This window comes from Etheostoma cragini, chromosome 8 (assembly GCF_013103735.1).
Source record: "Etheostoma cragini isolate CJK2018 chromosome 8, CSU_Ecrag_1.0, whole genome shotgun sequence".
Lineage (NCBI taxonomy): Eukaryota > Metazoa > Chordata > Actinopteri > Perciformes > Percidae > Etheostoma > Etheostoma cragini.
In genome coordinates this window covers 2683292-2706485 of record NC_048414.1, presented here as the reverse complement: position 1 = coordinate 2706485, position 23194 = coordinate 2683292, and the positions used below count along the sequence as shown (strand labels likewise).

General features: G+C 41.5%; 2 protein-coding genes across 3 annotated transcripts in view; both read right to left on the bottom strand.

The window, feature by feature from the left end:
* The window catches only part of cttnbp2 (cortactin binding protein 2), an 88637-nt gene extending 82473 nt beyond the window's left edge, over positions 1-6164 (bottom strand). For both annotated transcript variants that reach the window (XM_034878878.1, XM_034878879.1), the window contains exon 1: positions 5768-6164. In XM_034878878.1, the coding sequence (XP_034734769.1) occupies positions 5768-5896 (129 nt within the window). In that variant the 5' untranslated portion in view covers positions 5897-6164. The remainder of the gene's footprint in view (positions 1-5767) is intronic.
* A 9602-nt stretch (positions 6165-15766) lies between these two features.
* LOC117949505 (high choriolytic enzyme 2-like) lies at positions 15767-21667 on the bottom strand. Its single transcript, XM_034879808.1, has 7 exons — positions 21517-21667; positions 20664-20709; positions 19457-19609; positions 18493-18610; positions 17088-17266; positions 16831-16912; positions 15767-15955 (listed from the first exon to the last, which is right to left on the bottom strand). The coding sequence occupies exons 1-7, from the start codon at positions 21589-21591 to the stop codon at positions 15829-15831; spliced, it is 780 nt and encodes a 259-aa protein (XP_034735699.1). The 5' UTR covers positions 21592-21667; the 3' UTR covers positions 15767-15828.
* Between the last annotated feature and the right edge of the window lie 1527 nt (positions 21668-23194).

Genomic DNA, 23194 nt, shown 5'->3' with positions numbered 1-23194 from the left:
CCTCTCCTTCATTAGTTCGAGAATATCCGAGTTCATCCAGGGAAGTATGTTTTTATTGTATTTGTGTTTAATTTTACAATTTAACGAGACTCGCCGTTAGCCCCGCTCGACTTAATAAGGCCTGTGTCATCTCACTCTGAGCCACGAGGGACGGTAAGTGCTCACTCTGTGCAAGTTCCTCCTCCACTGTGTTCTGTTGAGATAAAGGTTGTTGAGGCCTTTAGGTTTCTTAGACTAACGTCCCGTTACTGCGAGCCCAACTTGTGTGATGACAGCCTTTAAATAGAAGCCTTTAAGTAAATGCCATGAAGTTGAAGGAATCACAATGACTCTAAAAAGGTCTGTTAAAAGAAATCCCCCATTAAATATATTTTCCAATTTACCTCTTATGGTAATCGACAATGTGGACACTTTGGATTTATTATGTCCAGGTTTGAAAATTTCTCTCACACACTGTTTTGATCATGACGATTTCTGATAAAGTTCTGATTAAAACTGTCAATCTGCTGATTATGTGCTCCATTGATTGACTGGATAACTAAATGTGACAAACTAGGGACAGATGATGACACGTCGCATTTCCCCACAGCCCCAGGTCACTTTTTTTTTTTTTTTAAATTGCTAAAGTCTTAAAAATCCCCCAAAAAAGAAGGTATTCAACACTTCACTAATCTCAATTCAATGAAGATCAGCAAATCCTCCTGAGAAACCAGAAGAAGGAATTTTTGGCCTTTCTGCTTCAAAAACAAAGACAGCGATAAACTGAGTGAATGTAACTGATGGTGCAAAAGCTTGTAAAATCGATCATGGCCGATATCCGATCCAAATAATCAGGTTAGTATCGGTACGAATACCAATCCATCGGACCGATGCAACTCTAGCAGGGAGCACAACAAACCAAACCCCATTCACCTCCATTGCATATCTCAGAACCCCGACAAATGAAGCCAAAAATGGTTCAAAAAAATGTGATGAGTGAATTGGCCCTTTACTAAATTGTACGATTATACTTGATCTTCTCTGATGACCTCTCCAACTTGTTTACAGGGTAATTTGAATCACCCCCCCACCCCCACCAGAGCACAGAAATGTTGTTGTCAGGGAGAAGAAGCGATGACATTACAGCCACTTATGATGATGGCACTCCTCCAACGTGGCAGCGTGTCCCACATAACCACTGGTGACCACTCTCAGGCTTCACTTACATAATAGTCCTGCCAGACAGTAAAGCAAAGTTCGAAGTTGGGGCTGAACTGAGTAGCTTGCTGACATTTGAAAGAAAATTACTTTCCTTGGCATCATTCCCATCTATTACGATCATTTTGAACTTCATTTCTGCGTGCGAAGTTTTTTCAAACTTAGATTTTGCAGATCAACTTTGACCTACTGTGCTTACTGTAGTTGTGTGCACACCGTTTCTTCACAATAAGAGGTCAACCAACAATCTGGGGTGGCTTACTTTAAGTTTCACCAAAATTTGGGATGGGTCGTGATGATCGGTTTGATTTCAGATCTGATTCCCAGTCTGCAAAATACATGGATCTGATCTCTCGTCGCACCATCTATCTCTCCTCACTTTCAGGTAGCAGGCTTCTTATTTGTAGCCATCGCTGGTTAAAGCTGTGGTGGGCACTTCATTTATTGAGTTGCTGGTAAGAAATTCCCTCATAATCTTTCAGCATAATTGTATTCCAAGTGGTCTGAGAGAAAACTAGACATTAATTCAGTAGTGGCTAAAATTAAAAGCATGTCTGTTCTCTGGTTAATGTGTTCTCTGCAGCTGGCGTCTGTATTCAGTCCTAATTTGTTTGACGCATCACTCCGAAGGCTTTTTTACACAGATTCTGCAATACTGTCATGAAGTTGATCCGCTGTTACACAGGGTTTGATATTTTTCTACATAGAACAAAACAGCTGGATAATGCTGCCCCAGCGTGTGATTTTAATAGCAGGGTGGCTTTTCACGAGCAAAAGAGGCGTCAGGTTAACATAACAGAGTGGCGACTCAGCGGATGACTTCACATTAACTTAAGAATCTCTCAGTTTAGCTTTGTTTCAAGTCAGATCGACATATTTATCTGCTTAAATTAAAAGATATTTAGCCTTTTTTTTTTTTTTTAAATCAAGCTCTGTGTCACGGCAGTGTGGGCAGTGTGTGCAGATGAACGATGTGTGGATTCACACTGTGGACGCCAGGCCTCCACAAACAGCGCTCAGCCTATCTGCCGATTTGGTCCAGTGGCCACTGGCGGTATGACAGCGACAAATCCATCTGCGACCCAGATAGGATTTTGCTCGTAGGCCACCATTGTAAAAGACACGTCGGATGGAGTTTTTAATAATTGGAAAAACTTCCCTTCCCGCCAGCTGAGAATGGCAATATAAAAACCTGTGACATCACGACAATGTAGCCGAGTGGCACTCGTTGGCGGGGCCGGCGAGACAAACACTACTGCGCATTTTCAGTGGACGCAGATCAGCTTAAAAACTTTTGGGGGGGATGCGCCACTGAGCAACTCTAACAGGAATGAAGAGGACTCCACCATTACCGTTGTACACGGGCCTTATAACACATCCACGGTGGCAGCGTACAGAGCTTCCAGCTGAGCAGAGCAGCCGATGTCTGCAGAGATCCGACGGATAATGCAAAACTCGTCACAGAGATCCGCCGAGATCGTCGTCTCACATCATCCGGTGGAGCTTGGCAGAACTCGGCTGCTCCGAGCTGGCAGCACAGAGGGAAGCAAAAACCATGTTCATCTAAACACACCACCCACACAAAAGATGCAACAGAGCTGGATTGAAATCTGCAATATATAGCTTTAATAGTTCTGAATCAGGACCTTCAGTATTTGAAGTAAGCAGTTTGTGAAGTAATGTTTGCTACAGCTGTTGATCGAATGGTCTAAAACATTTTGATACGATTTGCTGCTCATCTCATTTTCAGGTGGTAGGAAGAAGTTGTGAACTTCAATTAGGCTTAAAATGTTTTGGCCTTCTTAGCCGACAACAGGTGACGAGACGGCTTTGAGTTCCAGGTAGCTGCTTTAGCCTTTAGTTATCAGCAAACAGTTGACCAAATGTCTTTATCATTTGACTGCTTGTGTTTCTTGGACTCAGGATGTTGCCGCATCCAAAGATGTCAACTTTTTTTTAACTCAACTATAGACCTGCAGAGAATAATCAACTATTAAATTAAATCCCCATCTATTTTGATAATCGATAAAAGAATATATTCAACATTTCTCTGATTCCAGCTTCTTAAATGTGAACATTTCCTACTTTCTTTACTCCTCTGACAGTAAATTGAGTATCTTTGAGATGTGAAACAAAACAAAACATTTGAGCACGTAATTTTGGACTGATTGACATCTGTCACCATTTACTGAGATTTTATAGACTTAAAAACAAATCAATTAATCGAGAAAATAAACAACAGACTAATTGACAATGTAAAAAAATCATTAATTGCAGCCGTACACAACTAATTATCTACAAAATAAGTTTCCCTTAAACTTGGACACTTGGCAAACGTGCAGTGCGCCACACTGACATGTATTACGGTAAATGAGTGGGGGGTGACCAGCAGAGTGCCTCTAATTGACCTCTGACCCCCCCACTGCCCCCCCCCTAAAGACCATGAGGGCCGGTCCTTCAGAGTCCTCACAAACGAGAAACTTCCCCCCACCTTGGGCCAACAACAGAGAGCCTGACAGGGGTGAGCAAAGAGCAAAGGGCTTTATTTAACCACGGCAGGCAGGAATGATGGGTGGAGGTGGGGGGTGGGGGGGGGAGTGGGAGGGCACGAAAGCGGAAGCCTCCTTTCGTTGGCTGGAGCCTGAACGAGGAAGGGTGTGCTGGCAGAGCGACGGGCGAGCTGAGGAGGCTGCCCGGCTCCCATGTCTCTGGACCACCTGTTCACCTCCAACGCTAAATGTAAAGTAGCCTCGAGGCCGTTCTGAGCGCGCTCAGAAAAGGCCGGCTGGCTGACACGGTACTCCCAGCTATTCCAGCTGAGTCACTGAAATTAAGACCAATTTAGAAAGGTGTCTGGTGAACAGAGCCTCCACCCCCCCTCCTCCAACATGCTGCCTCGGCCCTCCATCCTCCCCCGCAGCACTTCTCCCCACCCTGTTTCTCCACCACCTCCTCTAGAGCTGCAAAGATTAATCTATTAGTTGTCAACTATAATCGCCAACTATTTTGATAATCCATTAATCGCTTTGAGTCATTTCTCATGAAAGACAATTCTCTGATTCCACTTTCTTAAATGTGAATATTTTCTTAGCTCCTCTGTGATAGAAAACTAGGTATATTTGACTTGTGAAGACATCTGCGGACGTCACCTTGGGCTTTAGAAAACACCGATTGACATTTTTCCCCATTTGACATTTTATGGACCAACAACTGATCGATAAAATAATGAACAGACTAACCAACAATGGAAATCCTCGTTAGTTGCAGCCCTAATCTCCTCCTCTCCTCACTGCTCAACGCCTCCCCCACCTCAACACCCACACTACCACCCACAGACCTCAGGGACCGTGGCTGCTTTCTATCCCAGCAACTTCACACATTTCCACCAGCCTACCCTTTTCAATCTCACGTACGAAGATGTGTTTTTTTCAGGGGGGTAGGGGGGTTATTTGACTGGATGTGATACTCAAAAGTTCAATAAAACAGAACAGGACAGAAAACTCAAGTGGCAAAAGCCTGGCTGCTCATGTTGCATTAGTTGTCAGGTCAGTAACAGTGTGACAGGCTGAATCATGGAGCCAGAGAAGCAAAGGAAAAGGTTTCATGACATCCAGCCAGCCGGGGAAACAGATTGATCAGTTTACACACAGAGGGATGGCGAGCTGCAGCCCTGGCACATATGCTGCAACCTGTGTGAGAAATCACAACTATGTGTGTGTGTGTGTGTGTGTGTGTGTGTGTGTGTGTGTGTGTGTGTGTAAACAAGTGAAGCTCAACAAAAAGACTATACTTTTTAAAGAAATACTATGTCTTGGTTGACTTTCCTTCAGTCAATCTGGTCTGAGAATCAGAGTGAACCTGTGGCAGGACTAAGACTCCCCATGCTTTAGTAAGGTGAGCTGCTACAAGCTATGGAAGCCTGTGAGGAATCCTGCAGGACTGATTGGTGGAGGACCACTTCAGGGAATAGCCGTATTCATGTCACAATCAGCTCCGCAGGCCAGGTGAAAAATATTATACAAGAAATGAAAAAAACTGAAATAACATGTTTTCAAATCAACCACCGACCTCGATAAAAGCTTCTATTTTCAGATTTAACTCCCCTGCAGTCAGCCAAACTGTCTGCTTTTAGTCTCTGCGTGTTATTTTACCGTAAGATATTTGAGCCCCAACCTGAGCAGCCAGCGACGATTTCTCCCCGACCATACGCAGGATAACGTTACCACGGCGGGACAAATGCTGGAAGCAGCCGGTAGAGGCGAACAAAAGAATACACTTTCATGTTCAGTCGTAAGAAAACATCACATTCCGTCTGCTCGGGGGCCGTGGCTGAGCATGTCTGACTCATACCCTTAAACCGAGCACGAACCCCTTGTTTTTTTTCTCCAGACATTGTCGCGAGGCTCCCGGCTGGCCACCGCTGTTGCTTCACGAGCCTGTGCGAAGTAGATGCGCACTGCATTTCTCCCTCTTTTCTCACCGCAGCCACTTCAACGCCACACCAATGACAAATAAATTAAATCGAACCACCCGTGTAGCTTTAGGGTTCTCTTAAATCCTCATGTCTTACCGTGTCGACACTTCCCAGCACCGCGGTTGCCAGTGTTTGTACCGGAGGAGGCTGCTCTCGGCTGGCTCCCTCCGACGCCATCTTCGTACTGTAGCGGTCTTCTGGAGCGAGGGCGCATCCGGCACTCATTAACTATTGCGCTGCTGAGTGCGGATCACGCCAAGCACGGCCATGAGAAAGAAAAGAAAAGAAAAGAAAAGAGAGATTTGACCAATTGAAGGAGCTGTACAAAGGGAAAGGAGGACGAGAGGTCTACGCTGTGGATTAAAAAATCCCTCACCCGAGTGTGTGCGGAGTGCGTGGACCGCAGCGGGGGAAGCGGACGGTCTAGTGGGCGTGGACCGACCGACCGTCCGACGCGTAAAAATCCAGATGCAAAGCCCCGGTACGCTCCCAACTGGAAAGGAGGTGCGTCCTGACAGCGTGATTGACAACAGCATTTGTCGGCCTCTGAAGCTATAAAATAAGACAGTGGGTGGTTTCCAAACTGAGGTTCATGGACCTGCAGGGACCGGTTATACTCAATAAAATGTGAATAAAGATATAAAAAAACGTTTTGGATCCTAATATTGAAGACACCTTTTTCACAGTTTTTTTTCTAACATTGTATTTGGTTTATTTAAACATGCATTAGGCCCACTAAGGGATGCAGGGCCTAATAATACATGACCCCAGAAAACAAACTGATGCTCGGTGCCATTAATAACCTGTAACCTTTCTTCTCAAACAAGCTACTCAATGAATACCTATACGTTTTCACAAGTTCCATCACCAGTAGGCTATACAAAGAAGAAACAATCGGCTGTGTTTGAGCTGTTTTGTTGCACGGCCACTAGAATCAACACAAACTGAACGTTACATTTAGCCACTTTGAGCATAATGAGTCTTTTTTCCCTTCAGACAATGTGGGTAGTTTAACTATTTCACCCATTTCAACTCAGAGTCAACGTCCCACTGAGAAATGAGTTTGTTTTATTCAAAGCTCAAAGAGAATTTCCTACTTAGTGCTTATTGTTGAAACTCAAAACTTTTCTCACAATCTGACATATCCTAACTTTGACCAAAGGCTCATGAGATGTGGTCTAACTCCTTCAAATTAAGGAGTTTGCCCCACAAACTACATTCTTTGTACAAACTGAACCTATTGTAAAAAGCTCAACAATGTGGGTTTCCACGTCTCTCTGGAAATACAACCTTAGACGAACAAACACTCACATCGCAGGTCACTTTATTTGATGGTCTTACATGTATCAACTAAAACCAAAAAGCAAAGGATTCAAACCAAAAGCCCCATGATAATCTTACACAGAGTCGATGCTCCGAGTTTAAATCTCTCAGCTCTGGGTCCATTTATCCCAGAGAAGCAGAGACAGGATACGGGGCCCTCTCAGCTCCCAGATGTGGCGTTTAGGATTAACGGACGCTGATCCAGCCCGGTCATCCAGAATGAGGCTGTTAAGTCCCTATTTAGGTCAAAATGTTGCACGATCGACATGGTAACAATGAAAACATGTAACTGTGTGATGACTTAAGGGATGTGTAATGTGTATTTCTCCCCATGTGAGTGTGTTTTCCAGAAAACACTAAAGTATATTTTATACTACATATATTTAATTCTATTTCCCAGGGTTAATAAGAACAACTTTCCAACCAATACACAAAAAATAAACATCCCAACAAGAATTAGCAAAAAATTGAAAGAAAATGGGAAGATAATGAAAGCATGACGATTAACATAAAGAAATTGTAGAAAAGACATTTCGAAAGACTGATAAAGTCATAAAAAGCAATATTCTAAACATGTGTGATGCATGTTCTTTGATGACAGAGGTAAAACTGTTGGGATTATCGGGTAATAAAGATTATAAAGTATAATATAATTGACTCAACAACAAAAGACTGTACAACAAACACTGTTGGCTCTGTGCAATATGTCCTGGATCCCATGTGCCATTACTATCATTACATCTGGGCATCATTTTTCATTTGGGCAATTTTCGAAATGCAATTTAATAATTTATTGTATAATACTGTTAATACTGCTATATTTTGTACATTTATCTATCTCTGTACACTCACCTACCTTGCGCTTGTCTTTGCTGTTGCAAACCGCAATTTCCCCACTGTGGGACAAATAAAGGTTTTTCTTATCTCATCTTATGTCATCTTATCTTAAAAAAGAGAAAAAAATTGTTTTTAACTTCGTTGGACAGATTTGGACATCCATAGTTGTTTAAATACAAACAAAGCTGTTTGATCTGCTGCAGTTTAATTGTATCAGCAATGGAAAATAATTGAAAATTAGAAACACAGATGTGTTAAAATATGTCTGCGTTGGGTGTGAATAGCTAACTAATAAGCCTTTATCTTCGGGTGTTATATTGAACATGGTGTCTGCAGAAGGCTGCCACTCAGATGTCTGTTATCCAGACGTGACTTCCCGTCTTTCCCACAGAGATCTATCGTTCCCCTACTGTCTTGTCATGTGTCAACTCCCAAACCCGTTTCTACATTTGAAAACAGATGAGCGGAGATGGAGCTGTCGTGTGGAGATAATCCCTCCCCCCTGTGAAAGGAAGCTCGTCATTAGCCAGTGATTACGGGGGACTCCGGATGATGTGGCTTGGAAACAGCAACCCCCACCTCAGCCTCCACCTCTCCTGCTCTGCTGAAGTTGCCTGTGACCTTACAGAGATAGTTTGGATATTTGAAGTGTAGTACTTCTCCACAGTCTGTTTGTTACCCACAGTAGATGGTGGTTGGCACAGGCCTGATTTATTCACCCCCCCAGAAACCTATAATCATTTTCTTTACATAAATAAAGACGTTTGCACCATAACTTGATGCAGAAAAGGCACCAATAGTTGCAGGAAAACCACCTAAATGCAGAAAATGATATGTTTGATGACCAAAAATTAAATTTTGCTCAAAGGGGAGAACTCAACACACCCAACGTTGAACCCAAAGTGGTCTATATCCTTGACGTTCCAATCACAGGATTGCTCTGTTGCTGCCGGAAAATCCGCCGAATTTACTCATTTAGGCCGGCTATCTGATGCCTTGGGCTTCCTTTGTGTTGGTGTTCTCACGGGGATTTATGAGGACTATGGTTCACAGCTCCTCAGATCTCCGCAGGGTAAATCCAGACAGTTAGCTAAACTATCTGTCCAATCTGAGTTTTCTGAGAACGTTTTCTGATCGGGTTATGAGGTGAACTCCACTGGTTTCACACTAAGTCAGTGTACAGGTCTTGGGACTGTGCATGCACATGTGCGAACAAATGTGCAAGCCTGTTGGGGCTGGAGACTACAAGTTAGAAAATGAACAACAACAAATCAGGAGGTGTGGAGGTAGAGAGAGACCTGATTTCTGCTGCAGGGTAGAGGCTCTCTGGTGTTACAGTCAAGCCAAAGACTTTGCATCCAACCCCCAGGGTTTTGGGGAGGTTAAACAATGTTGTGCTGAATCTGTCTTTGCTTCTGAGAGAGGAAAGTCATTATTCACACAACTGTGAGAGGTTGTTGTCGGGACAATGTGAACACAGGTTGTTTTAAACACTCTAAGACATGCCATCATGACTTTTTAGATTAATTTCCAGCCTTTGTTGCCTTCTGTGCACTATAAAAATAAACATTCACTGACTTGAAACCATCTTGAGACGGACAACTCATCACATTAAACATCTTATCAAAGTCCCACTGCTTGTTGTGTGTTTTGTTGATGCTTGTGTGCAACACAGTAGGTTTCTCAGTCTGCAGTTCTTGGCAGCTGATGAAGTCGATCCTACACAGAGCATGAAACATGCATGAGCATTTGGGCCAGAAACACAAGCTGTCTGTTGTTTGACTGTCACGCCAAACACTGCTCACACACAAAGACACATAATAAGGTAATGCACACCTGTGTGTTACGTCATGCAATCTGATCAGCAGGTAAAAGAGACTTCAGAAGGTTGAGGTTGTGTTCAAAGGTCTTGCTTCCATTGCAAGAAGGGGCAGTCTTATTTCTTATTATGAAACTAGGATTTATTAAGATCTTTTTAAAGTACTCAGTTACTGTCTTTTGAGTTGTAAAAACATAACTTGTTAGGATTATTATAACCTTTCTGCTGTGCAGTCTCATTTTTTGGTGACACTTGATTGACACTTTTATTTCCTCTACCTGCCTGATCCTGTTGACATAACCAGTGAGCTGTAACCGTGACAATCACTACACGTTGTGCATAAACACAGATAGAAAGAAACTCATTCTGTATAGGTCAATTTGGGGTTTCTGATCTATCTGATGCATGTGTACCAGCAGCAGTAAAAGAGAAAACTGCAGCATGTAAGGGGAAACCAAAAGAAAAGGCCAGAGGACCGACCAAAAACAAAATGACTACAAAGAGTCACAAAATGACCACAAAGAGACAAAAAACAACTTCAACAAGACATACAACAGCTGCAAGGAGAATCAAAGAGACGGACAACGGTGAAAAGGGGCAAAACAACCCTGAAGAGACAAAAAATGACTGCAAAGGGACACACAATGACTACAAAGAGACACACGAAAGAGTGTCCAGCTGTCAGACACCTTTGGAACGGTTTCCTCCATCCTGTGAGCTCAGGACCTCGCCGGTGCAGACTGGATTTACGAGCGGCTGAGGGGAACTGCTGTCATCACTCAAAAACGAATGTGGTTATCGTGTTTGCTATAATTGGCTTCATGGATAACCCTGCCTCCAAAATCAGCATCTCAAATGATGTTAGGACCCGAGGAACGTCTGTGACAAAGCATGTGAACGCTAACGTGAGGGAGTCTAATGCACATGAAGAACATGCGATTCAAATTTAGCAACATTTTTACATAGAGCCATTTTAAGTTTGATTTTTAAGCACACGGGCAGAAGATTCTAATGTTAGATGGTTTCTTCTTCAAGGTACAAACATAAGATATATCCTTTTCAAATGAAACAAACCTTTTTTTTTACATCCCTATTCAAACAGGTTGTACCATAACAGACCATTCCAGCCTAAAATGAGACTAGGGGTTAATAATACATGGTTACCGAGTCGACTAACCGCTAATTAGCTTATAACGCTAGTGGTTTGGCCACCGGTAAAGTAAAAGAAATCGCTATTTTTTATTTAAATTGCTATTTTATACCACTAACAAGGTTCAAAATTGCCTCACACTTCCACGTTAGTCTGGTCCCGGCTTTAGCCATGTTACTGGTTACTGGTTGCACGGCGTCCATGGTTCGACTGGTCATGACGGTTTTCCCAAGATGGCGCCGGCTTGTATAAACAAACGGTACAGTCTTTATAAACTGTCTTTGCTATTTTGAGCCTTTTTGGCAGTATAGAAATTTATTTTTACTTTTGTGTGCCCCGGCTACTAGCGTTACAAGCTTATTAGCGGCCACATTCGATTTGCATGACAACATGTCCCAGAGGACAGTTGACTTGGTGCGTGTTTTTAACACATAGGTTCATTTTGCGCCGGAATTGTCTTTAAAAATCACACTCAAGTACAGAGTTTGAGTAGATGTACTGTGGTACTAAATGAGTGTAGTTTTAGTTAGCTGTACAGTGTTTTCTGCAGGTGTTGGAAGTAGTTTAAGTAGTTAACGCAAATTCCTTTCAACGCCACTCATTTTTAGATCAACGCACGCACGTTCTGTTGTTTGGGCCGCTCTGAAGTTTGGGAAATCAGGAAGCGTTGCAGGAGAAACAACCTCCTTGAGCAGAAATGGATAAAGAAAAGGGTCTTTTGAACGGCAAGTTCAGTTTCCAAGCCATTCTAGATGGTTCTCTCAACAAGACAAAAGTAATCCTGCCGATGGGAATCGAGTTACCACCAGAGTACGTTGTGTCTCAAATACCACTTGAGCATTTAAAGCATAAACAAAGAAAATCCCTTTTAAAGAACATCTTGAACGGATACAAATGTGCGATTAATTTTTGGATTAATAGTTAACTAGACATACGATAAGTTTGCAATTGAATATTTGAATTGATTGACAGCCCATATTTGGAAGTGATCTGTAGATGACCCATAAACCAGACCCACTGCAGGAAGGGTGAGCAGGGGTGTAAGGGGACATGATGAGACCCAGAGGAAGACCGGGAGAACGATGAGGGGACAGACACTGATGGATGGGACTGGAGTCGGGGGGCAGGCAGCAGGGACCTTCAGCCAGAAGACCCCCCCCTTCTCCTCAGTCCTGTGGGAACATTGGCTCATATTAACTCGCTCATTGTTGTGACACACAGCGAGGCACAATGACTCCCTTTATGTTGACGGGGGCATAGTGGACTGAGAGGGCAGCCGGGCGGCCAGTCGGCCATCACTGGGCCCTGTGTGCTGAGGCTCTGAGGCCGGCAGACAGGAAAGTCATAAACAGAGTGGGACAGCAAGCCCCGGATCCCATATCCTGGCCAGCGCTTCAAATGGAAGGACATGGTTGGTAGTGACTCCACTACAGAGACAGAGAGAGAGAGGAAATGGAGGCAAGGAGGAAGAGAGCTGGGATCTGGGCCACATCTCCATCTCCGCCTCCGCCTGATTGTCCCTGAGGGGCTGCCACTAGCTGAACCAGACCTCTGTTCAGTCACAGGCACGGCTAATCTGAAGCCAGCGCTGCTCTTTCCTCTGTTTAAGTCAATGTCTTCTCCTTAATTTCTCCCCTCACACTGTCTCTCTCTGTTCAGCCACCATCTCATGACTGCCGAGTGGAGGGAGCAGGTGCTTCTTCTACACGGTGAAAGGCTGCAGTCACTGTGGTTTTGTCCCAATTTCAAGGACCCATGCAATAAAATTGACCAGAGGAAAAATATAAATGCTTTTCATTTGATTTCATGTGAGAGTGGTGAAGGCTGACCTAGTAGAACGAACATCGTCTCTTCCCTTGGATGTTTAAGCTTCACTGAGCAGAATGAGGTGCAGTTAGTTAGTTTGACACTAAAAGGCTGCTTTCACATTCTTCTGCCATCCAAAGGTTTGGGGTGTGTGTGTGTGTGTGTGTTGTGACTGTGTGATGTGGAAAGTTTAAAACCTCCAGTGCACTTTAACTAAAAATTGACTTTTTCAGTCAACATTTTAGTTGACACATCTTTTGATTGTTCACCAATTCTTTTAAAAAGTTCAGAGTTTTATGAGTTTTGTGTCACTTTTCTCACCACTGCACCTCGTCTGTAGAGCAGTGAACGTCGGCTGAAGTCATCCCTCCCAAACTGGATCTCCCGCATTCTCCAGAGCCTGGAGCTTTGATTGACAGGCCGCCCCAAAATCAACGGCAGTCAGTCCCGTTGGCAGCGCTAACGTCGCCCTGAGGCATGAGTTGACATGTCAGCAGAAGATCTACTGTCAGAGGAAGTGCAGATTATTCGCGGAAGGAACAATGAAAACACTGTGAGAATTGTTAATAAGGACAGATAACATACCATGGTGTGTGTGTACACTACTGTGTTATCATCCTTTAAAGCCAAAATAAGAGATTGTACATTAGAGGGTGTATAGATATTGTGTGGTCTATATATTCTCAATCTATTTTATTAGCTGTAGATTTGACAATAATAGAGCAGGAGTGAAAGCGAAAGTACTTATAGCAATACTATTACTAAATGTATGCGGTTTATCAATAATAATAATTATAACTAGAAAAACAATGGAATCCACAGCCCTGTTGTGGTAACCACGTAGCTTTACTACCGCGGTTCACAGCCCCCTTGGGCTTGGACCCCTATTAATAACAATAATAGTAATAATAATAATAATAATAATAATAATAATAGCAATAGTTTCCTGGTCTGACGTCAAGTTTCTAGATGACTCATCTTGGCATCTGTGACATAAAGAATGTCACTCTCTCTGACGCCGGGTGCCAAGTATCAGGGTGGTGACCCCGGGCCGGGCCACATGTGGGTTGGATGGGCCACTGTAATTAAAACATATTTATATGGCACCTTTCACAGATAAAAAGGGCTTCACAATTAAATGAAATACAATAAATCAGTTATCTTCAACATTTTTTCAAGCAAGGACCCCTTAATTGAAGGAGATATGGGTCAGGGACAGCCAACTACATATATTGTACAAAATTAACTGGGCCTGCAATAACATGTAGAGGGGCCTAAAGCTTTTATTCATACCTTTTGTGACATAGAATCCTAAGCTGTGAAAATAGCCCAATAATTGGTAATGATAAACATACATGTGGCACAGTGAATCCTTAGGATGAACTGGATCTGGGAATGGTGTTAGTGACAACCTTACCTGTGTAACAGTTAGTTGTGTGCATTTCACTTTGCTAATGATATGTTGGATTCATGTTAAAAGTTTTTTTGTTTAACTTTAGAAAATGAAATTATTTTGTGACAACCCTCGCCCTCTCTCACTGACTCTGAGGACCCCCTCCCGGGCCCCCTTTTGAAGACCCCTACAATAAATAAAGACATAACAGTACAATGAACAATGAAAATTGGACAGCCATAAAAACCCTCATCTAAATAAAACCCTGTTTGAATAAAGAATCAACAGTGTGTTGACAACAGTGAATCAGAGAGTGACTCTGTCCCGTACCCCTGCCACTAAAGTACAGAGACTGGATTTCCTGCAACTGTCTGTCTGCATTGAGACAGCGTGCATTATAACCATTCCTCTAAAACGTGAACACAACAGGCGTCTCAGAGAAGAACAAATTCCTCGGTAAACTGTGCATTGTGGTGGGTATGTGCTACTTATTCTTGAAATCCCTCAGAACAGGGAGGGTTATGGTAATGAAAGATAAACAGTCAGACATGGCCGTCCTCGTCAGGACTGACAGGATGGACAGGCTGAAAGTTCAGTATATTTGGACAAGGATATGATGTTTACAGGTAACACAGTCTGTCTCAGTAGGATTTGGATTCCAGTCAACTAAGGGCCTGTGGTCGATATGAGACAATATTAGATGGCCCTTCAGTTACATTCAGGTGCGGAGCCAGATCTTGGAAACGCCCCCCCCCCCCCCTTGGTTTGCCCCAAGACACTTTCACTTTGAACAAGATTTAATGTTAAGTTTAATGTAAATTTTTCAGAAACATGGGGTTGGTCTTTTATCTTTGATCAAATATATTTGAGCAGATGGCAGTTTCTCCTTCGACATAGCTTGTGAAATTTAAGAAAATAAAACTTTTTTTGCATTTTTGTACAATTTCTGATGAATGCATTTCTGGATTTGGGTGTATATTTGAATTGTCTCATGGTCTGAAGTTTCCATTAAGTGTTCAGAATGAAAGAGAACTGTCTTTTGTGGTGTCAGTTGCGAAAATATCTGTGGCTCTTGACCCTCGTGTTGTCCTGGGGTCAGATAGGACCCGTTTCCAAGTTTTCTTTTATATCAGAAATATTGGAGGTCAAAAATGTCGAACAAGGCAACAAAACATTAGAGAAAAATGCATAAAAAGTATTGGGAAAAAGTGAAAAACTATGGAAAAAAACACTGGAAGTAAGCGTCAAACAATTTGGAAAAAACGGCTAAGTGTACAAAAAGTCACAAAACGTCAACAAGAGGGTCAAAGACATTGGGGACTACAAAAATGTTGAAAAAAAAACCCAAAAAACATCATACTTTTTTGAAAAGCAACAAAAACACTGAGATAGGGAGCCGGTCACTGCATGTGGGAACTGTGAAGCGGTGTCGCCTCCTAGTGGAAAACAATGGGAGTAGCTTTGAAATGTCAGACACTAAGAACAGTAATAAGATTTCTTGTTAATATATAAAGATTATGCAGCTTTTACACAGGCATACGTCTTCCTTTTCCATCACACAAAGTTCAGTATAAACTCTGAATTCACTCTGAACATTTGGTAGAGAACAAACAAAGTACAACCAAGGCTTCAGTGAACATGTCAGAAGATTTATTGATTTGTTGATAAAATGTGAGCATTGGCTCCTTGTTGTTCTCTTCACCCTGTGGAGAGAAAACACGTTAAAGGCAACAAACAAAATGTTCTTTATGCGTCATCCCAAAATATAAATTCGATGTAAAAGGAAACACTTACAGCGACAGAAGTACACAAAAACCCAACGTGTGTGTTTAACATTTGTACAGCTTGTTCAGCCTGCTGATGTCGTTCTTGCTCATCTCCTTGCCCGTGCCGAATTCAACGTTGGCGTTGGGGATAGGCACCATGGTGGGCTGGTTGTTTCCGGAGAAGGCATACCTGAATTATCAAGAGGACAGACGTATTTTGGAGAATAGAAAGTCAAATGTATTGGAATTTAAATACGGATGTGGATGGTTTGACTGCATCAATGTTAATGTAGTCATTACTTTGTCATTATTGTGTACATTGGAAAGAGGCCCATGTATTAGGGACTGTAAGGAAATTGATAAGGTCAAAGGAATATGTCACCTTGCTCCTCAGTTCCCGTTGACAAATACCCCTCCTACCAAGCTCCCCCCCCCCCACTCCTTTTAATCTACTGCCCCTTCCCTCTGGTGAGCCTCATACTCAAAACTTCTACCCACTCCCTCTCATGTCTATAATACAGTACCACGACTCACACCATGTCATACCATAGTCACAAAAACACTCATCATACACACACTTACACACACGGACACGCCTGTTCATCCACACACATGCACCTCCCTCACCCCCCATTTTAAACTGTCCGAGGTAGCATTTAGTCAAATAATGTCTTTATATGTTATACGTTGTTTTGTGTTCACAAGCTCTGTTTATGCATGTCAAATAGTCTTTGTGTACTGTATGTTGCATGTGTCTTGCACTCATTTGGGTTATGCATGGCAAAAGTCACCAAAAACACTGTAACTTGTATACAGTTCTTACTTCCCCAGGCCCGTTATTTCTATTGAATAGCACAAGTTTTGTTGTCTTTCCTTCGCCCGTTGTCAAAGTTTGTTTTAAGGGCGCTCTTTTTCTGGGACCATAGAAAATCGACAGGAGGTAAGTACTGTAAACAATTCACATTGTTTTTGGGTGAACTGTTCCTTTAAATGAAGAAATAATTATAAAATCAACCTAAGTTTGCCTGAATGAACAGATGTTGAATGAATGGTAGCCTTGACAACCTGTGGTACTGCATGACGGAGTTGTAGTCGTAGGGAGTGTTCAGGTTCAGGGTGTTGATCTTGTCGAAGGCGTACTCCCAGCCTGGGAGGACAGAAATCACAACAAGAGTCAGAAAAGACAGAAAATGAGTAGATCTTTGAGTCATTTAATAGTTTTTTGTTAGATTAAAGGGCTTGTCACACCAGGACACACTGAGTATCAGTGTTACGTTATTATAATCTTAAGTGTCAGGGTGTGTGGAAGCCAAAGTACCGACCGGACTGGATGTTTTGCCACAGGATCCGGATGTGCTGGTCCCTGTCGGAGCGGCACTGTTCGTGGTTGAAGCCGAGGGCGTGGAGCAGCTCGTGCTGGACCGTGTTGTGGTAGAGGCAGCCCTGGCGGTCCAGAGACACCGTCTGGGAGTAACCACGGCGACCCACGTAGGAGTAACAGCTGCACTCACACAATCAAATCATCACATCAATCACATTAAAGCTGTTAACAGTGTGTTTTGTCCATGCAAGGTTATCCCAATGTGATGTCTTTGTACACCGCTCAAGTTACTTCTAATATTATTTGACCTTTTGTATTTGTTCCGTTGATTTGTAACTGCGTCTAATTCTAGTTTTTGGCTTTTTCCCATTTCTTTTCTTTTAATTCTTTTAAGTATTTTAGTTAGTTTCTATGTTAAATGGGTTATGTATTAGAGACTGCTCTGATTAAGCCCCTCTGAGGTTTTATTGTATCTGTTCATCACATGACGAGATTGTGTATATGCATATGTAGTATCTATATATGTGTAAATAATAAAATAAACTAAATAAAAAGTAATAATGATCAAAGCACTGGTTCAGGTATTTCTAAGATTTATAGGACTGTTAAATAGTTTAGTTCTTGGCAGTTAAAGTTTCCCTCTCGGCTTCGTTTTTGGACCTTAGTCATCTCAACGTAACAAAAGTTTTCATTGATATTGTTGGATATTGTTGTACGATATTTGAAGCAAGACATGTTAGTTACCCTACTAAAGATGAAAATATTACACAAAATGCACAGTGTTGTGTTAGAATTCAACCTCTCAACACATTTTGGGAACAGCCTCAGTTTCAGGTCTGAAATTACAACTTAAAGGTGCACTATGAGTTCCTGCAAGGTTTCAGCGTGATTTCATTTTTGTCTCAAATCGTAGGCATCTCCCCGTGATTCACTGGCTGCCTTTCCCCTGAATACACCGGGAAAGAGACGGTGTTGGGAGTCCGCACAGGGTCATAGACCTCAAACCCACTAGAGACACAGGATAGACACCAAAATACAACAAACCACTCCAGCCAATCACCAACAAGATGGTTGGGGGAAGGGGTGGGGCTAGTGACAGGGGGTGGAACGTCAACATAAGGGATCATGCAGGAACTCATAGTGCACCTTTAAAATTAATTAAAAAGAAATTCTTGTTGAGATAAAAAGTTTTCAAAGATTCCAAACATGTCTGCAGGTGGAGGAACGTTGAATAAAAATAATGCATAAAAAAAAATGAATATTTCCATTTTGGCATGAAACAACCTCAGCTACGATATGATGCATTGTGCACAGTTACTTTCCTTTTAAATCTTGCAATTATGATGCACAAACACAGATTGGAGTTAAAAAGCTGCGTGCAGTCACACACAAACGCAGCTTGTTACCCGTTGTTGGACTGGATGTTGAGGTAGTCTCTCTGGCTGGTGCGTTGGACAAAGCGAATGCAGGAGACGCTGGTGAAGGACGAGAGCCCACGCTCGATGATGGAGCGCTCTCGAGAAGCTGAGAAGACACCAAGGAAGACTTTCACACAAAGTACATACTCACGCACATCTGCAGCCAAAATGTCCTTCAAATAAAACATCAAGATACAGTGGTCATAAGTTTACACACCCATGCTTAAGTTGACTAAAAGGAGGAATAATAAAATCACGTTTTGGAGATTTATCTTAATGGCTTAATTAAAAAATGAGGTAAAATCCAACCTTTAAGGACAACAATTTTCTTTATGAATGAATAATGTATTGTAAATAAATAATGTTCTTCCTTAAAATACAGGGGGCGTATTCTTACTGAAATAACACCATGCCAATCTCTAGGTATGGGGAAGGGTATGTGATGATGGGGGTACATTATTTATTCACAAAGAAAATATGTGTCCTTCAAGGTTGGATTTTTCTTTTTTTTTTAATTCAGGCATTAAGATCAATTCCCAAAAGTTAATTTTTTTTATTCCTCTTTTTAGTCAACTTTAGCATGGGTTCATAAACTTATGAGCACCACTATATTATGGTCTGTTTGAAAAAAAAACAAATCATAAACTCTATGTATGTCTTTGCAATATTTGAAAGAGATTTTCCTCAAACTTAAAAAACAAACAGGATTTTAGACATTTAAAATATATATAGCTCTGATCAGTCATCCTAAATGGTCGTTGTTTTAGGAAGATCCAACAACAAGAAAACTACAGATCTGACATCCACCCAAGTTTAATTTGGTTCTTCAAACTGTGAATATTGTAATAAAAAGCGGATTTCATTTTAAAAACAATGCATTACTTTCTGGCTCTACAGTACATATTTTGGTTGACTGTTTTAATAAAGGTTTGAGAATGTTTCAGGTACTTACAGAAATGTGTGGCGATGACGTAAGGAACGTAGACCTTTCCATCGGCGGACTTTCCCCACATGCAGCCGTTGGAGGTGCATGGATCAGCGTTCCTCTCGTTTTCATCATCATACGCAATGTCATCCATGACCAAGGGCTCGTCCTTCGTGTGCACTGTCGGAGGCGGACGTTAAAGGACCAGTCAGTCACTCTACCAGTGGTAGAGGAAGTATTCATCTCCTTAACTTAATGTGCTCATATTATGCTTTTTTGGCTTTTTCCCTTCCCATTATTGTGTTATTTATCTTTTTTGTGCATTCATTAGGTTTACAAAGTTAAAAAGCCCAAAGTCCACCCCCAAGGGACTCACCGTCTCCATCTGTAACATAATGCTCTCCTAGCTGCTAGCGTTGCACGCCCTCATACTCTGCTTCTGACTGGCTAGTAGTCCTTACCTAGCTACTGAGCATGTGCAAATCTCAACAAAGATGGAACAGATGTGAGAAGCCTCATGCTGTAGCTGTGTGTTTTTTATAAATTAAAACCTACTCTGGTACAACCCAATTATGAACCTGAAAATAAGCACAATGTGAGCACTTTAAGCACTTAAAGTAAAAGTACTAACACCACACTGCAAGTATTCCCCTACAAGGAAAATGCATGTATTAAAAATCCTGCTTAAATAAAAGTGTTATAAGCTTCAAGTTTACTTAAAGTATTAAATTAGCAGAAAATTAGCCTCTGTGCCTAATAACTTTACTTACAGAGCCCCCTTAAGAGCAGGACAAACAAAATAAGGTGATAAATTAATATAGACTTAGGATAAATGAAAACCTTTATTTATGCAGGGAAGGTTCAGTGAGTGGCAGTCTGTCTTTAGAAGGAACCCCCTGATCACATTCACACAGTTATACATTCATCCCTTGAAGCTGCCCAGTACAACCCCAGTCTGATCTGAGCAGCTCCCCTGGATTAGTTGGGGGTTAAGGGTCTTGCTCAAGGGAACCTCAGTGGAGGTAATGAGGGAGGGACAACCGTTGCTTTTCTCTTCCCCCACCCAGATTTATCCTGTCAGTCTGGGGATTGAACCAACAACCTCTCGGCTACTAGCTCACTCCTCTAACTTTAAGGCCACCGCAGACATATGTCCAGACTTTAGCAATGCTAATTAATATACACTGTGCCTGTGAAATAAAAATTGAAAAAAGAAATGTGCACAGTGTCTTACCAACATCCTTGTTGGCCCTCCACAGGAGCTCAGAGACGGACAAATCCTAAACGGAGATGACATTGCTCATTAGTATCAGGACTCATTAGGACTCATCAGGACTTAACCCTTGTGTTGTCCTCGGGTCAACTTGACCTGTTTCTAAGTGTTTTGTATCAGAAATATGGATTTCTTTCAACCAAATTACCCCAAAATAACATGGATGACTCCATACAACATTCTTAAGATAAAATTAATGATTCCTTTCACTGAATTTTTTGGGTGTTTTATTTAATCTTAAAGAATGTGAATTCTTTCTTTTTTTAGTGGTTTCAAAACAGTATCCCGACTAAGACATCTACCCATCTGTGATTCACTCAACATCCTCAGATCTTAACTATTAGTCAAAATAATTCATAATTTCTCAGTTTTTAACTAAAAACTTGTTTATAATTTGATATAAATGAGGTTTGTTGACAATGAATTCCAAGAATAACTGTTAAACCTATTATTAAACCAGCTTAGGTTTTTTTTAAAAAGCGCCAAAAGCTGGAAAAACTGACAAATAAATCTGAAAAAACGACAAAAACATCAGAATTTGACCTGGAAGGACAACTTCATGGTTAACGGGAAGACAAAACAAGGGTTAACTAAACATTTAAATGCATTTATGTAGTTTCTGTACAATGTGCTACATTGGATTTCAAACAGATTTAACTGTACAAGGAAGACTTTAAATGAATAAAACTGAAATTTCCTGATGTTAGACAGAAAACACAGGAGGAAAAAACACTATTCCACTCCTTAATAGCACATTAAAGTCACATTTCTTTATGGGGACTCGTATTGATAAAGTCTTTATATGTAACCTGACCTTGTCTTCAGCCCAGGAGCAGTCAGAGACCACGAGGACGAGAAGGAGACCGAGGGTGCACTTAAAGAAAGTCATGTTTCCAGCCTGCAGGTTGACCTGTTAACACCTGGACCCTGCTGCCGCTGCTCTTTATAGCCCTCAGTGGATCTGATGACTCCTGAAAAGAAAAAAAATCTTTGTGCTGTGATAAGATGCACGTTGCCTTGAAAACAGGCGTCCCATTCCCACCGTGCACACGCTAAATCAAATCTGCTTGTGGCAGCAAAACGTGTTGTTTATGCAACGTTGTGAGACGTCGGGCCCGAGGACAGCTGCTGCATGTTGGTAATAATCAATAAACCACATCAGTCTGGCTGTTTTGGTCGGTTTTTAATTTCCATAAACTGTTATTAAACTACAGGAGACTATTTTCTTAGAAAAAGAAAACATCAGATTCATTTTTGTAATAAAGTTCACATTTTCTTAATTTTTCTACATTTTACTGCTGAATCTTTACTGTAGTGCTTTCCTGTCAGGATAAAAAAAGGTTATGAACAAATTCATGACATAAAAAGTGAAATTATGACATAGCATGTCATATATTTGTGACATTATGACTTACTATCTTGCCAGAATTTGACATAGTTTGTCAGAATTCAGTAAAAAAATAAAAATAAAATAATGCAAAATTAAATGTGGCTCTTAGACAGGAAATCAAATTGTCTTAAAACTGCTGGTTACAGCGTGACAGTGACCGTTGTCTCCAGGTAAAGGTTAAAGTCGCAGTTTTTGGGGTCACAATTTTGGTTTGTTTGGCAAATTAGGGAGAAGAGAGACATAACCTGTCATAACCTGTGTTTTGCAGTTTGCATGAAAAATATTTCACACAAAATGCACAAAACACTTCCATCCAGAGATGTGATATTCTATATCAACAAATATTCTTTCAAATGAAAAGTGAAACTCAGCCCATTTAAATGTGACTTAAAAGATGACGGTGCTTCCTCCAACACCTGAACATCTCATCTCCATCAATCTTCACACTGAATGTTTGATTCAGAGCGGACAATTTACACAGAGAATGTTTTAGAAGCGTTTTTACAACAGAGATGACCAAACTGCAGCTGAAGACTTTGAGGTTATAGGGCCCTATTTTAAAGATGTAAGGCACGGTGTGAAGCGCCTGGCTCAGGTGCGTCCAAATCCACTTCTGCTAGTTTGACAGCAGAAAAAGGGTCCGTGTGCTGGGCGCATGGTTCCAAAAGGTTGTACTTAGTGTCTTCATTGATTCGTAGGTGTGTTTTGGGCGCAACATGCAATCAACCAATCAGAGGTCATCTTACAGTCCCTTTAAAAGACAGGCGAGTTTGCACCTTGGTGCATTGCTAATATGATGGAGGATTTTATATGTTATCCTTTGCAGGTGTGTGCTCCGTAACACGCATAGTGTGCGCAGGCTGGGCTGTTTAAATAACAATGAAATGCTGCGTTACTGAGTGTAGACCAGGTTTTTGTTGGTCAATGGTGCAATAACTTTCCACCGCTGCAAGATAGAAATACAACCGATATATATACTGTATATATATGCACATGTGTATACATATATATATATATGTATAGATACATATATATATATATACAGTATAAATACAGTGTATATATATACTGTATATATATATATATATATATATATATATAT

Coding starts and splice junctions, on each gene's coding strand:
- LOC117949505 (XM_034879808.1), bottom strand. CDS start 21,591: ATGACTTTCTTTAAGTGCACCCTCGGTCTCCTTCTCGTCCTCGTGGTC. Junction 17,267..18,492: donor AACATCCAGTCCAACAACGG/GTAACAAGCTGC, acceptor GTGTGAGTGCAG/CTGTTACTCCTACGTGGGTC. Junction 16,913..17,087: donor GTGGCAAAACATCCAGTCCG/GTCGGTACTTTG, acceptor CTGTCCTCCCAG/GCTGGGAGTACGCCTTCGAC.